This window comes from Atta cephalotes, assembly GCF_000143395.1.
Source record: "Atta cephalotes unplaced genomic scaffold scaffold00001, whole genome shotgun sequence".
Taxonomy (NCBI): domain Eukaryota; kingdom Metazoa; phylum Arthropoda; class Insecta; order Hymenoptera; family Formicidae; genus Atta; species Atta cephalotes.
The window spans coordinates 12,212,959-12,226,446 of NW_012130065.1; the positions used below are offsets into that span (position 1 = coordinate 12,212,959).

Here is a 13,488-nt window from a genome sequence, read left to right on the forward strand (position 1 = left end):
GTGTGTGTGTGTGTGTAATTATAATTACAATACCAAAAAGTTTTTCTCAATGCATTGGAGAAATAAAGTCGGCTAATATCCGCGTTCATTCCTTTGATCATCGTCCTTACTTTTAACATGTACAGAGTAATAAAAAATTTAGCCCTAAAATGTTTATGTTTATCAAATGATTAATAACACATATATTTAAAAAAAATAAAATTAAATATCAAAAATATGTAATAATTAACACATTGAAAAAAAATATTCATTTGACTAAATCTTAATTCATCTTTATTTCTTTCGAAAAATGTATGCATTTAAGTCAAACATATTATATTTGACTTTATATATATTCTCTAACAAAAGAAATAAAAACAACTAAATTAATTTAGTCAAATGGACATTTTTCTCGATGCTTCCAAAATGATCACATTTAGTTTTGATGCAAATTTTAAGACGCTTCAGGAACATGTCAACAATTGCCTGCGTTTTTTCACCGTTAAATTTTCTCTTTTTAGTATTTTTTAATAAGATGTAACTAATGCTTCAGAATTTTATTTAATATCACGTTACTACCCGCGTAGCAAGCTGTTTTTAATGTCATTTTAAAACATGTGAAAACGACGTCAAATAACGTCACCTTGCTACTTGAGTAATAATTTGTAAGATAAATACACAAAATTTTGTCACACAAACCTTTTTGTCACTCTTTATATAATAACAATATATATTATACATAATATTTACATAGAAATTATTATATAAAAATTATGTAAAAATTAAAGAAAAACGGAAAAAAATTAAATGTTTGATGACGATGGTTTTTAACGTCATTTTAACGGAAAAATGATATCAGTTCGTAATTTGAGTAATAATTTGTCAAATGCACAAAATTTTGTGGTCAAACTTTTCATCACCCTATATTTTTGTCACTCAGAATTACGAAAGATATTTTTTCATCTCTCAATTCTTCTCTCTCTCGCAAAATCTATAATATATTCTTATAAAATAATAATTTCCCATTACCACCAATTCATACATATAGATTCTATGTCTACGAATCAATCAGCACAACATCGAAAAGTTCACTTATTACATTGTAATTAGTATAAATTATTAGATTATAATTAGTATAATTCTCTGTATAACCAATTAAAGCATCGACAACAATAATGGACAAAATCTAATCAAATCGATAATTGATTGTGATTATACTTTAAGTAATCAAATCCTATAATTTATAATAAAATACTAATCAATATCTGATTATTATCAAACAATAAATCATAAAAATAATATCAATCACAATCACAGTTAAATTATCTCAGTCATTCAAATAATTATATTTTTATTACAATTTTAATTAAATAAATTAACATATGTTACACTACTGAAACGAATCTAATAACTTCGTTTCATTTTATAATTATTAGATAATGATTAATGAGCAATGACAAACCCTCAATTCATATTTATGCATTATTTAATGAATTTTAATCATAATTACTTAATTACTGATTCCAAATTATTTCATTAATCTAATTGGAGCAACAATTAATTATATTGTCGCACAATTTCGTCGCACTGTGAAACAATTTCGAGTCGCAATCAAGATAAAATCGTATTATAAGCATTTTAACGGCAGCGAGATCGCGAAATGTTAAAACAGGTGTCTAGAAGATGTCAACAAGTATCCTTCACATAGCTACTTACCGAGCTTAGCTTTCATGTCCGCCTTGTCCGCCGCCTTCCTGCCAGGCTTGCGTCCCCTCTTGCCCCCCTCTTTCCGATCACCGCGAGATCCCTCCTGCAAATAAAAAAATATAATATATAAATAGTTAGTTGCGGAAAAATTCATCATATACTGTAAATATTAACCATCCATCTGCAATTATATTTTTACTCCCTCCTTTGCAATCTGAGTCTTTTTTGGCACAAGTCAAATGTCACTCTCAAATTTCACTCTCATTTTTATTCATATTTTTCAATTTGTATTAAATAAAAGTAATTAACATTTCAATTAAAAATTATTTAGTAATGCAATTTTTTTTAAAACCTAGAACAGTATAATACAATTTTTTTGCTCAGCCCAAGATTTTTATTATTCTAGATTTTCAAAAAAAAATTCAGGGTTACAACTTTTCAACATGTTTATAACATTATCAAATAATTTTTGAATGTTATGAATGTTAAAATTTTTATTTGAAAACTTTTCTAACAAACTTGTGAAAAATCTTATTTTCTGAAGACTTTTGAAGTCACTGAATTCGATTTGACTCAAAATTTTAAAATTCAAATTTGAAAAAATGATCTGATTATCGCGAAATTCAGTTTTAGGATAAAATCTTGGTATCTAAGTTTGAATGTAATCTGAAATATCGAATTTCAAGAAGGTAACCTTCACGAAATAGAAGTCACAGAACTTACAATCAAAGTTTGAAAGTCAGTTAGTTTGAAAATCAGTATTAACTGTTTGGCATAGCTTTGATGAGCTTCAAATAAAGCAAAACTAGAAACTTGATGACTTTGCAATTAACTCTAAAATCGAGTTGTATAATAGTCGAATTATTCTTCTGTCCATTTTGAATTTTGTATTTTTGTATTTTATTCTTAAATTCGAGTAAAGCATTATCAAATTATTCTATAAGCCAAGTTTCATAAAAATCGACTGAGCAATTTATAAAATAAAAAAAATGAGATCCCAAATGAGATCGTCGGTTCACAAAAGGTTAATAAAAATTTAAATTTGAGCAAAAATGAGAATGAAATTTGAGAGCGAAATTTCGCTTGTATCAAAAAAAAACCCAGATTTTGCAGAAAAAAAGTTAATAAGTTACGAGCTGCTAATCGACATCGACATACGCTTTTCTCTCTGACACAACCAAGATATCGTGCATCAAAATAGAGAGATCAGCCATTCGTTAAAACCAATCCATTTCGCACCCGCGGCTTCACCGCCGATCGGCTTTTACCGACTGCATGGAGAGACTAGTGAATAATTCTACCGAGTTGTTCATGATTAATGATCGCATCGTGGATGTATTTGCGCGGGGATAGCGCGACGGTGACAAATCTTGCGCGAAAAGCCGAGACGACATTAAAAATTGACGCGCTGCAAAACGGGCGGTTGGATTATTACGCAGCCTACCGAAACGAAAACGCGCGCCATGAATAATTCGCTGCGGGGTAATTTACGATTCAATCGGACCGTGGTCTCACGTACGAGCGCACACGCGACCGCTATAATACCGCTTGATCCGCACCAGAGTTTCGCCCCGATTAATATCTTGGGCGAGATACGGCGGTATCGTTTTCAATAGAACAAAAGCTCATTGTGTCGCCTAGAAGAAAGACTATGCTTCAAGTCTACATCGATGGAAAGTTCGAGGATAAAATTATCTTCACCCGCAAAAATCTTCACCCCCTTCCCCCCCCTCTCCCCTGATCGTAAACGTGAAATGAACAATCTCGCTGTTTTGTCAACTCTATGATATCCCTTTTCTCGCGGTCACAAAAAAAGTGTATGAACGTAAAGAAATGAGCGTTATTCAATACCAGCGAACGCGAGACCAAACGATATTCAACAAACGTCAGCTTCGCTGACGATACAGTTACATAGCTTTGAACTTTATGATCGTCGTAATCTAGTCTATCAGATGAAATCGAGAGGAGAAGTCGCATTAACTCCCTGCATATATTTTCTCCTCTGCATAGAATTCTCAGTTTGACTTCATTTTCAGCAAAATTTAGACACGAGAAAAAGTCAAGATATTCTAAAATCGTTATTTTAATGTACAGAAAGAATGATTTCTTTCGCTGAAGCATCTAAAAATTTAGAAATTAAATACAGATCTCTGAAAATAATTTTATTGGACTATCGAAATAATTATAGAGAACATTCAAGCTGGTAACTGAAATATAAAAATTTTTGCAACATTGTTATCATGTTTGAGTTTCCTATATAATTATTTTGATAATTTCAACAAAATTATTTTCAGATTTATATCTATACGGGACAAAATTTAATTTTAAATCTTAATACAGATTTTTATTAATAGTACTAACAGTAATAGTACTAACATTTACTTACAGTAAATATTAACTTAATAAAAAAATGGTAGTAAAAAAACCAAATTAATGGTTGGATCAAATAAATATGTTTACATTTAGTAAATATTTCTTTAGAATTATATTTAAACAAATATTAATTAAAATTTAATATTTTTTTAGTGTAAGTAAATGTTTAAATACTTCAGCAAAATTGTTCTTTTCGTAATTGTACATTTTTCTGTCCTGGATAATAGAATTTTAATTGTTTCATTTTCAGTACAATTTAGACAAAAAAAAAAGTCGAAATATTCTAAAGAAATTATTTTATTATTGCCTGCATATTTTCAATATTTCATTTATATATTCATTATAATATACTGAGCATCTCGAAATTGACGTGATACACAGCAGACATGATTAGTCTTTCTAAAATTTGAAATTAATATTTGTTACTAAACTTATTCTTGATATATTTATATATATTTTTTTGAAATTGAGAATAAAGTAATATATCCTTAATTGCAAAGCGTGTTACTTATACCCGGTTTTTCATTTTCTTATTAACTTATGCTTAGACTTATCCTAATGATAATGTAAAAATTGTATTTTTCTAGTTATAGTTAATCACCAAACTAATAGTTGTGTAATGAATTTAAAGTTATCACTACGAAACTATCAATTTAGTGATTAAACATAGGAAGAAAAATATTTTTACATCAAGTTAAGAGATGAGATTAATTCTAAACCCTAATTCTAAACACAAGTTAACCAGAATAGTCTTAGACAAATTTCTGGTTGAAATTCTGATTATCTTAAATAGAATTATAATAAATTCAATCAGAAAATTTTGATTTATCCATTTTTAAACAGAATTTTAATGCAATCATACTTTTTTTCCAATAAAATTATTTGCAAACCGCATTCTTCGATGACATATGGATTCTCCATAATCTCGCGCGTTCTTGACGCTTCATATGTGCTATTATGATACAAGCTACATCGTGTGCGCATTCCTGTATATTCTATGATTTCCTTGTCCCGAGAATATTATTTATGCAAAGTATACATTTCTCGTGTATACAAACTGCCTCGAGTCAAATGAACGAGCTGCGCGCATACATTTTCGCGAATTGCATTTTCGCACGAGGTTCTCATTTCGTCCCATAACGAAAAACGGGCGGTCACACGTGAAAACGATTTCAACACGGTGTAATTACCTGGAGGAGCAATTTCACAGACTTGGGAGCACAGTGGACGACAAACGGACGCGACACACGCCAGATAGAAATGCGCCCACGATCTTGCCAGCGAGCCGTTAAAATTTACACGCCTCTCAGGCGTGGTTGTTGATCATCCGGCGGCCGTTAGATATGCATATGCCCTCAAGGATGACAAAATACAAATTTCCACCCCCTTTTAAAACCGCTACAACCTGTCCGCATCTCTCAATCCTATCTGGTATTAAATCTTCTAGAATCTCTGTCTTCTTTTTTTCTAGAAATACTTCCAGCTTTTTTAATCAGCCCTAACCACCCTTTTATTAGTCCACAAGAGAGTGATTACGATCTCCTTTTCTTATTTACAATCTCTTTTTTTTCCCACATCATTGTGTGCGATAATTGGAATTGATTCCCCTATGCAAAAAAGTGCAGAAATGTCATAATTTCGAAATCTCAACAATTACGTAATCTGAAAATCGAGAACATACGCAAATAGAGGACGATCGCTTTTTACGAATTGTAGTGTATAGTAGTTATACTGACGAGATAAACGATATGGATGTAAACATCTCGTTAACAAATATAATATCTTTTATAGTATCCCAGGAATATTGAGTTATCTGTCAACTATTTTTTTCAAAACAATCAGCTTTTTCCCAATGGAAAAAAAACAGTACGCCGATTAAATAATAAAACTATCAGATATTCTTTCAGAATTTTGAACTGAAAAATTTTGATGATTTGACTTTTTAAAATGTAAATGGATTATTTTTCGGTTAGTTTTATAAATAAACTTCATTTTTTAAATTATAATACATTTAATAATCATAAGTGATAAAAATATCAGCTTATAAAAATAATTAAATATATAATTTTAATTAAATATATAAAATATAGTGCAATCCGTTCCGAAATACTTCATATGCAATGTTATGTCAATTCAACCTATTTTGCTTCTTTACATTTTACAATATTTAACAGAAAGAACGATTTTGTTAAAATATTTAATAATTTAGCTAAATATAGATTTAAAAATAATTTAATTGGACCAGCAAAATAATTACGTAGGAAATTCAAATATAAAGAGCAATGCTGCAAAAAATTTTTTAACATTCTAGCAACATTTAATATTCAGCTTGGGTCGTACATAATTATTTTAATAATCCAATAAAATAATTTTCGGATATGCATTTAGAATTTTTAGATTTTTATTTCAGCATACACATACAAATTTTCTTTTTATAAAAAAAAAAGATCATTTTTAAAAAAGGCATGTAAGAACAATGCGCATTATGTTAATTGTAAATTATGACTAAGTAGAAATAAAAGAATTATGCTTTGGAATTAATCTATTAAGAGGATTGTCTTTAAAGAATCGCAAATAAAGGAAGACATAAAACATTCGACAAAAATTATCCATTGCATTGAAAAGGAATTGAATAAATATTTTATTATTAAGAATTGATACTCAGAGAAAAGATATTTAATAATATTAAAATAGCGCTCAAAATTTTTTTTATCATTTTGCGTGCGTGCGCGCGCGCGCGCGCGCGCGCGTGTGTGTGTGTGTGTGTGTGTGTGTGTATGTGTGTGTATTCATAATATCTTTACATTAATTATAATCTATAAAAATAGCAATTCAATGTAAATAATTATAGTCTTGAAGTTCCGGCATCATTATGAAATATCACGCGATTCACATGTCATTAAGAGTATTTAGCATTAACGAGAGTAAAATATTTAGGTATACTATTTCTACTCAATGTAAGCGAATGATTCTTTGCCAAATGTTTCATACACCTTCATTCTTTGAAAAAAAATATTCATTACAGACTAACTGCATCTTTTATTTCTACCTAGCCGCGATTTGCAATTAACTTCCTCAATTACAGCTACAAATTATACAATCATTAAACAATTTTCGCTTTGGGTTCAAACAATCCGTTACTGTAGTCGAGGATTATATACATAACATTAATCTCTCTCATCTTCATCTTTTAAGAAAGCTTTAATGTGAGCGAAAGTAAATTCAGAATTAGTATAAACCGACAATGTCTTGTCGATCACAAATGCCTCTGCCATAAAACATGGATCCATAGCTGTAAACCATTCCCAAACCTGCTAGACATTTACTTATACTGACATTTCCGTCTACTTGCTTGTCTCTATTGTGTTGCACACTCGCACATTCTAGTCACAGACGTGCTTGTAAGCGCACAAACTCTAATTCCAATTCCTTCTCCTGCATACGACAATCCATTGACGACGGCTTGATTGACGTATATCCGATCAACGAAGAAACAATCCGTCCGTTTCCATAACTCGGCAATCGCCATTTACAATTCCCATCGCGGAGAATATGTGCGAGCGCGTGCATAATGCGACAGTAAACAGAGTGTCAAATGAAGTATTGGGTCGGAAAATTTCCATAATGTATATATTATCGATACGCGCCTTTAATTATATGTGTCCCTTTGTATCCCAATCGTATATAATTATATAGAATGTCTTTCCGTATTATGAAGGATTTAAAAACGAGAAACAAATGGAATATTGAATAGAAATTAATATTAAAGCCTCTGAGTTCCAATTCACATCCTCATCAAAATGGAGTGTATCATGCCCTGTTTTAAATAGCAAATGATATATTCTGGATTGTTTCATTGAAAACAAGATTTTATAAAATTATCGAAATTAGACACTATTACTATGTATATGCATATCTGTATATTTTTCAGTTAACTTCTTTTAAGTTATAGCAGGACCAAATCAGCAAAATCAAATCAAACTGTTGGAATATTTATATTTATTTTGTACAATTCTTTTAAGTTGTACAATTCTTTTTTTTATTTTAAAGTGTCTTAATACAAAATTGAATCATTCGTGTCCTGCAGATTTCTTTTCTCAAAAAGCTTAGAAATATCAAGTAATCAGTTATAACATTTATATCAATTTTTTTTTTTTAAACGTATAATCTTATAAATATTTTCTAAAGATATTAAAGTATATATAAAAATCACTTAATAATTTTTATTAATGTAATAAAAATTAACTCGGAGCACGAATGGCCCATGTGTACTGAAAGTTAAGCTAATTCCACGATTTCTTTTTCGAAATGGTAATATATACAATTATTTTTAATGGTACAATTGAGTACAAAATAAATACTGAATATTTCAACAAATCCAATTTAATTTTACTGATTTGACTCTATTAATTTAATCAGATCTTCAATTGATAGTTTATGTGAAATCTACATCAATTGTAGAACGTCGCGTTTTATTGATACAGAAAAATAAATTGTCATAAGATATGAATATGCAATAAATCTCGCAATACTTTTTTCCATTCATAAACGAGCGAACTCATCATGTTCTATACAAATATCATTTTCATGGAGCTTGTGATTTTAACGATCGTCAGAACTATTGAAAGTGAAACTTAAAGTTTCATCGTTGCGCGAATGTAAAATTTTAAGGTATTTTTCTCTAACGTTTTTCGTCGTTACCAGCAAAAACATGCGAAGCAATATTTCTCGTTTAAAAAGTAATTTCAGTTATCTGAACTCGATTACTAGATGCCGTTACAGAAAATTGGACACGGTCCTACCATCGGAGTGCGAGTTTCCGTAAAGGCAATACCCATTTTAATTTTTATAATTTGCATTTACATGGAAAAAAATCTGTTAGCGCATTATCGACGTAACTTTTTTGCGGTCTAATAATATTAAAAAAACTGGAATTTCCTGAACTTCCTACTTGCATACTAAATTTCTCTCATCATGGAGATATTATGCCAAAATATGTACAATATCTACCAATATTCTCTTAATAGATAGTCTCGAGATTATATAATAAAATCTTTTTAAGGAAATACTGTCGTTATAATAGCAAGAGATAGAGACAATAGCCTACTTTATAATTTTATACTGTAAGCCCTTCTGCATACAACGCTTTCACGCCACTTCTAGACGTAGCATATGCTTTTTTCTGCGGAAGCTAACCCGTCTAGAAAAAACGTATTTGCCCTAAAAGCAGCGATGTAAAATGTCATTATCTTTTATGGATACATTTTCTGTACTCATATCGGTCACGTGCTACACGTATATAAAAATAGATTTTTTTTATTACTTAAAAGGACTAAGAGGAATTACTAAAAGCAAGCACCGTAAAAAAAACGACAACGTCCGACGGTTGGACTTAAAGCTCCCTACCGTTTTAACATTAATCAAGCCGAGGTACGCTTCAATGGGAAACCCTTAACGTCGTCTCGCCATGGCGAACCGGATGCTCGATACTACACCACTGCACCGGGTACCGGATGCCCGCAAAGCATATTGCACACAATATGTAGCGGAGATGCAACGACACGGTTCGCACCGCTGCTGCCATCATCACCTTTACGCCTTCGGGCCTTCGAATGCACTGACGTCCGTTAACGATAATTTGAAATATCAACGCCGATGTGCTCTCAGAGATATTAAATTTCTGCTATAGATCTACGTGACGTTCCAACCTGTTTATCGTATGCATTCCTTGATGACAAATTCTTTGAAATATATTTTAGTGCAAACAAAGTTATCGAGACACTTATACACAAAAAGAACGATTGATTGAAATAATATTTAAAATATGTACACTGAAATATCAAAGAAACAATAGTAAACTCAACTTCTGACTTAATAACATTTTCTTATTTTTAACTTCCATGTGTGTTAAAATGCAAATCAATTCACTTCTCGCGATTAGTTTCGAAATAAACAACGTCCATATTAACGTTATGTGTACTTAATAAATAAGAAACTAAATTTGAATTAACTTCAATACATTTTCTTGAATTGAATTGTTTAACTTCAATGTTTCAGTTAAATTAAAGATATATTAGAAGAAGGCGATCTATAGAAGTTAAAAATAACTTAAATTGAGTATAATTTAATGCTATGAGTTTAATAGTTAGCTAACAGATTTGAAAATTTATACAGATTTGAAAATATTATTTTCAAAATAATTATGTAGGACGCTCAAATTGATTGCTAAAGTATCAAAATATTTTGTAGTTTTTTTGCTCATCAATTGCCTAAAGTTTCTACATAATTATTATAATTCAACAAAATTGTTTTCAGATTCGTATCTAGATATCTTTTCAGATACCTGAACACAATCGTTTTTTGCATAGAGTTTTTAACCTTAGAGTTAATAACCATTTAAGCCTCTCAATTAATCAAATATTAAAGGAGACGACAGATGATAAAATCATATTCTCTTAATCATATTCTCTTACTTCTGTTTATGAATTTCGTTTTATAACAGAATTTTAAATTGGAGCTCCGTCATAAAGATACATAATGTTAAATGTTGTGAAATCAAAAAAATAATGAGATAAAACTGGACGTTATACAGGAAAAATTAATTTGCATCAAATTATTAAAAAGCAAATAAATAAAAAGCTTATTTATGTACGTTCATAATAATTCGCGTTCTCGAAATTCGAATTGTATTCATTTCGCAAAGCAAAATTTCAATCGAAGTAATCTCTGACGGGTTTATATAAAAATATAGAGGCACATTACACGCGCAGGAGTCTGTTTTATCGTTATAAATTAAAACAAGGCAAATATTCTCGCTGTAAACTGGTTTGTTAGAAGACCCAAATCTATTTAACTTTATTAAAATTTTCGCTCAGTCTTGTAAGTAAATGCAGAACACCTAAAAAATTCACTTTGCCTGAAAACCACTCAAGAATTACTGTGAAATATAAATAAGTCTTGGGTAACTGCTGCAAAGGAGCATCACCATTTCTTCATCATTTAGATCTTTAAATATGTTATTCCTTCACGAATCTACCGCACATTTCTCTATGTGTCTCTCTCTCTCTCTCTCTCTCTCTCTCTCTCTCTCTCTCTCTCTCTCCCGAGTTAGTCTATCAGAAATTAAGTTCGTTGCGAAAACCGAGAAGATTGAACTTTGGGTTTTTCTTAATCCAACCTGAATAGTTGCCGTAAAATTAGAAGAAGAAATGTTCTTCGTTGATCAACGGGATAATTAATAACGAAAAGTATGGATAGATTATATTACGCTACAAAATCGAGTTAACGACGCGAGCTCTCCTTTACGTTACCAGTCATTTAAAACCCTGAGCAAAAGCCATTCATTAGATCGCATTCCTACCTCGCGTTCTACCGAACGAAGTTTCAGGTGATCGCTTTTCGAGAGAAAACTCTTTAATTACAACCGCACACCATCGCCGTTCTACCGCTGCTATTCTTTTACGCCAGCTTTTTCGTGTTGCACGGTACTCTCGAATTTCGAAGAAGAATAACGCGTGCTCGCAATTAATTTCCGTTATTAGCCAAATTATTCTCGCGATCTCTCTCAACGTGACCCTTTAAAATACAATTCTTCACACCGTTTCCCTTCTCTTATTCTCCTCTTAGTCACACCGTTTCTTCGCATGTTTGTGAATCACCCACATTGGACTCACTCATCTTCTCCGCTCTGCTTCCAGGATTATCTGTTTTTCACACTCGAGTGCCCTCTCGAATTTCAGCGTCATTTTATTAACATGGTTAATTTTAATTGCCTTAGTAACCGAGTTTGTTGGCCGCACGTCGCAATTTCCTTTCATTCTCTTTTTCTTTTTTGTTTTTATTCCTCCGGCAAAACATCCCAAGAATATTAGGATGAAACCGGACGTCCGCGAAAGATGCTCGCGCCAAAAGGTACTTCTAGTTGGTTTTACTATTTTTTTTTACCCTACCGAAGGCGACGCTCGGCGAAAATGGACGTTAGACAAATTGGACTAAAGTGGACCGAAATGGAACAAAGTAGACATAAGTGAGGGATAGACGTTTTACTATGGTGGTCACGAGGTAAAAGCCGGCTGCCTTCCACGCTCTTTCGTCTTGAATTCTCATTTTGCGGAATGATTTACGGAAATTTTGCGCGTGTCTAAACTTTTATAATCATCCAACGGCGATTAACGCTAATTTATTGTCACTGCAAGGTCCTTTGACGCCGAAAACTTAAAACGTTCGCGGTCGCGACATTATGTTTCGTACAAAAAAACGCAAGCTTCAGCAAAAGAGACTCTAATTAAAAAAAAAAACGATCATCTTCCAATGAAAATTCACGCATTATATAAAATCCCGAACGCTAAAGCTTTTAGCCCGGGAGTAAAGTTTTCGTCATGCGCGTAAACGCTAAATTTACGGTGTACAATAATTTACCAAGTTTTCATCAAGATTTCACAATACACCGCGCTGTGAAATACATGCACAGTTTCTCTCTTTCTCTCTCTTTCTTGCGCACGCGTCACTCACGATAATAAAGCACAGGCCGGCCAGGCGGTGAATGCACGGAGCAAGAATTACCGGATTCACCGTGCCCACGACCTTATTATTACCTCCATTCGATGGTTGCACAATCCTCCGGTCCGCTCACACCAAGTCACGCACATTTTCCCCGGGTGCGCAACAGCGCTTATCTGCTTCGAACAGAGGATTATTTTCGTCGGTCCCCGCGTTCGAAGGCCGTATTTAGCTCATCGCGTTACGTTTCGTTCGTATATACGTAAGACTTTTAACGATCCGCATCAACGAGAGAGAGAACTTATGAAAGTTACAACGAGGCCAGCGCCAATTTTCCATAGAGCGGAAAAGCGGATTTCGACCTCAGGGGAATCGAACTTTGGTGACATTTTAAACACTTGGTAATACTTTTCTCAGAGTAAAATGTTTGCAATTTTTAAACTCTATCAGATGATCGCGTGAATAACGACAGTTACGAACCAAGTTTTCAAGCTTATACACATATATACGATTAACCCACTTCATAAAGATATTATTTGATTTCGTGATATTATTGCGGTAGTTTTGCGGGTGGTATTTTTGTGGCGATATTTTTTTTGTTCTTGTTGCCGTTTCGAATTGCGACGACAAAGCTGCGGAGAGCTGGTCTCGGGGAGTGTACAGTCGCGGGCTTAAAGCTTTCTTGAGCTTTTCCAGGTCATTGTTCGTTCCGACTAGCGTAACCGGAAGAGAGTAGGAGGCACGGAAAGAGGCGGAGAAAGCTCCCTCGTAATTTTCCAGCCGCGCCGCTGCTCCAGCGACGTTATGTACAACAATGGACGGGGATGTTTCGCGAGCACAATGGGCTAGTGCGAGTGAAATCATTGCGTGAGCACCAAAATCACGTAAATTTCGTCGCTCTCCCCCGCTACGCGTATTTCGCGCGTACTC

General features: G+C 32.5%; 1 protein-coding gene across 1 annotated transcript in view; it reads right to left on the minus strand.

Annotated features, from left to right (window-relative positions):
• The window catches only part of LOC105627177 (cAMP-responsive element-binding protein-like 2), a 36,126-nt gene that overhangs the window by 10,990 nt on the left and 11,648 nt on the right, over window positions 1-13,488 (minus strand). Inside the window, exon 2 of the mRNA XM_012208467.1 lies at window positions 1,696-1,789. Coding sequence (XP_012063857.1) covers window positions 1,696-1,789 — 94 coding nt within the window. The remainder of the gene's footprint in view (window positions 1-1,695; window positions 1,790-13,488) is intronic.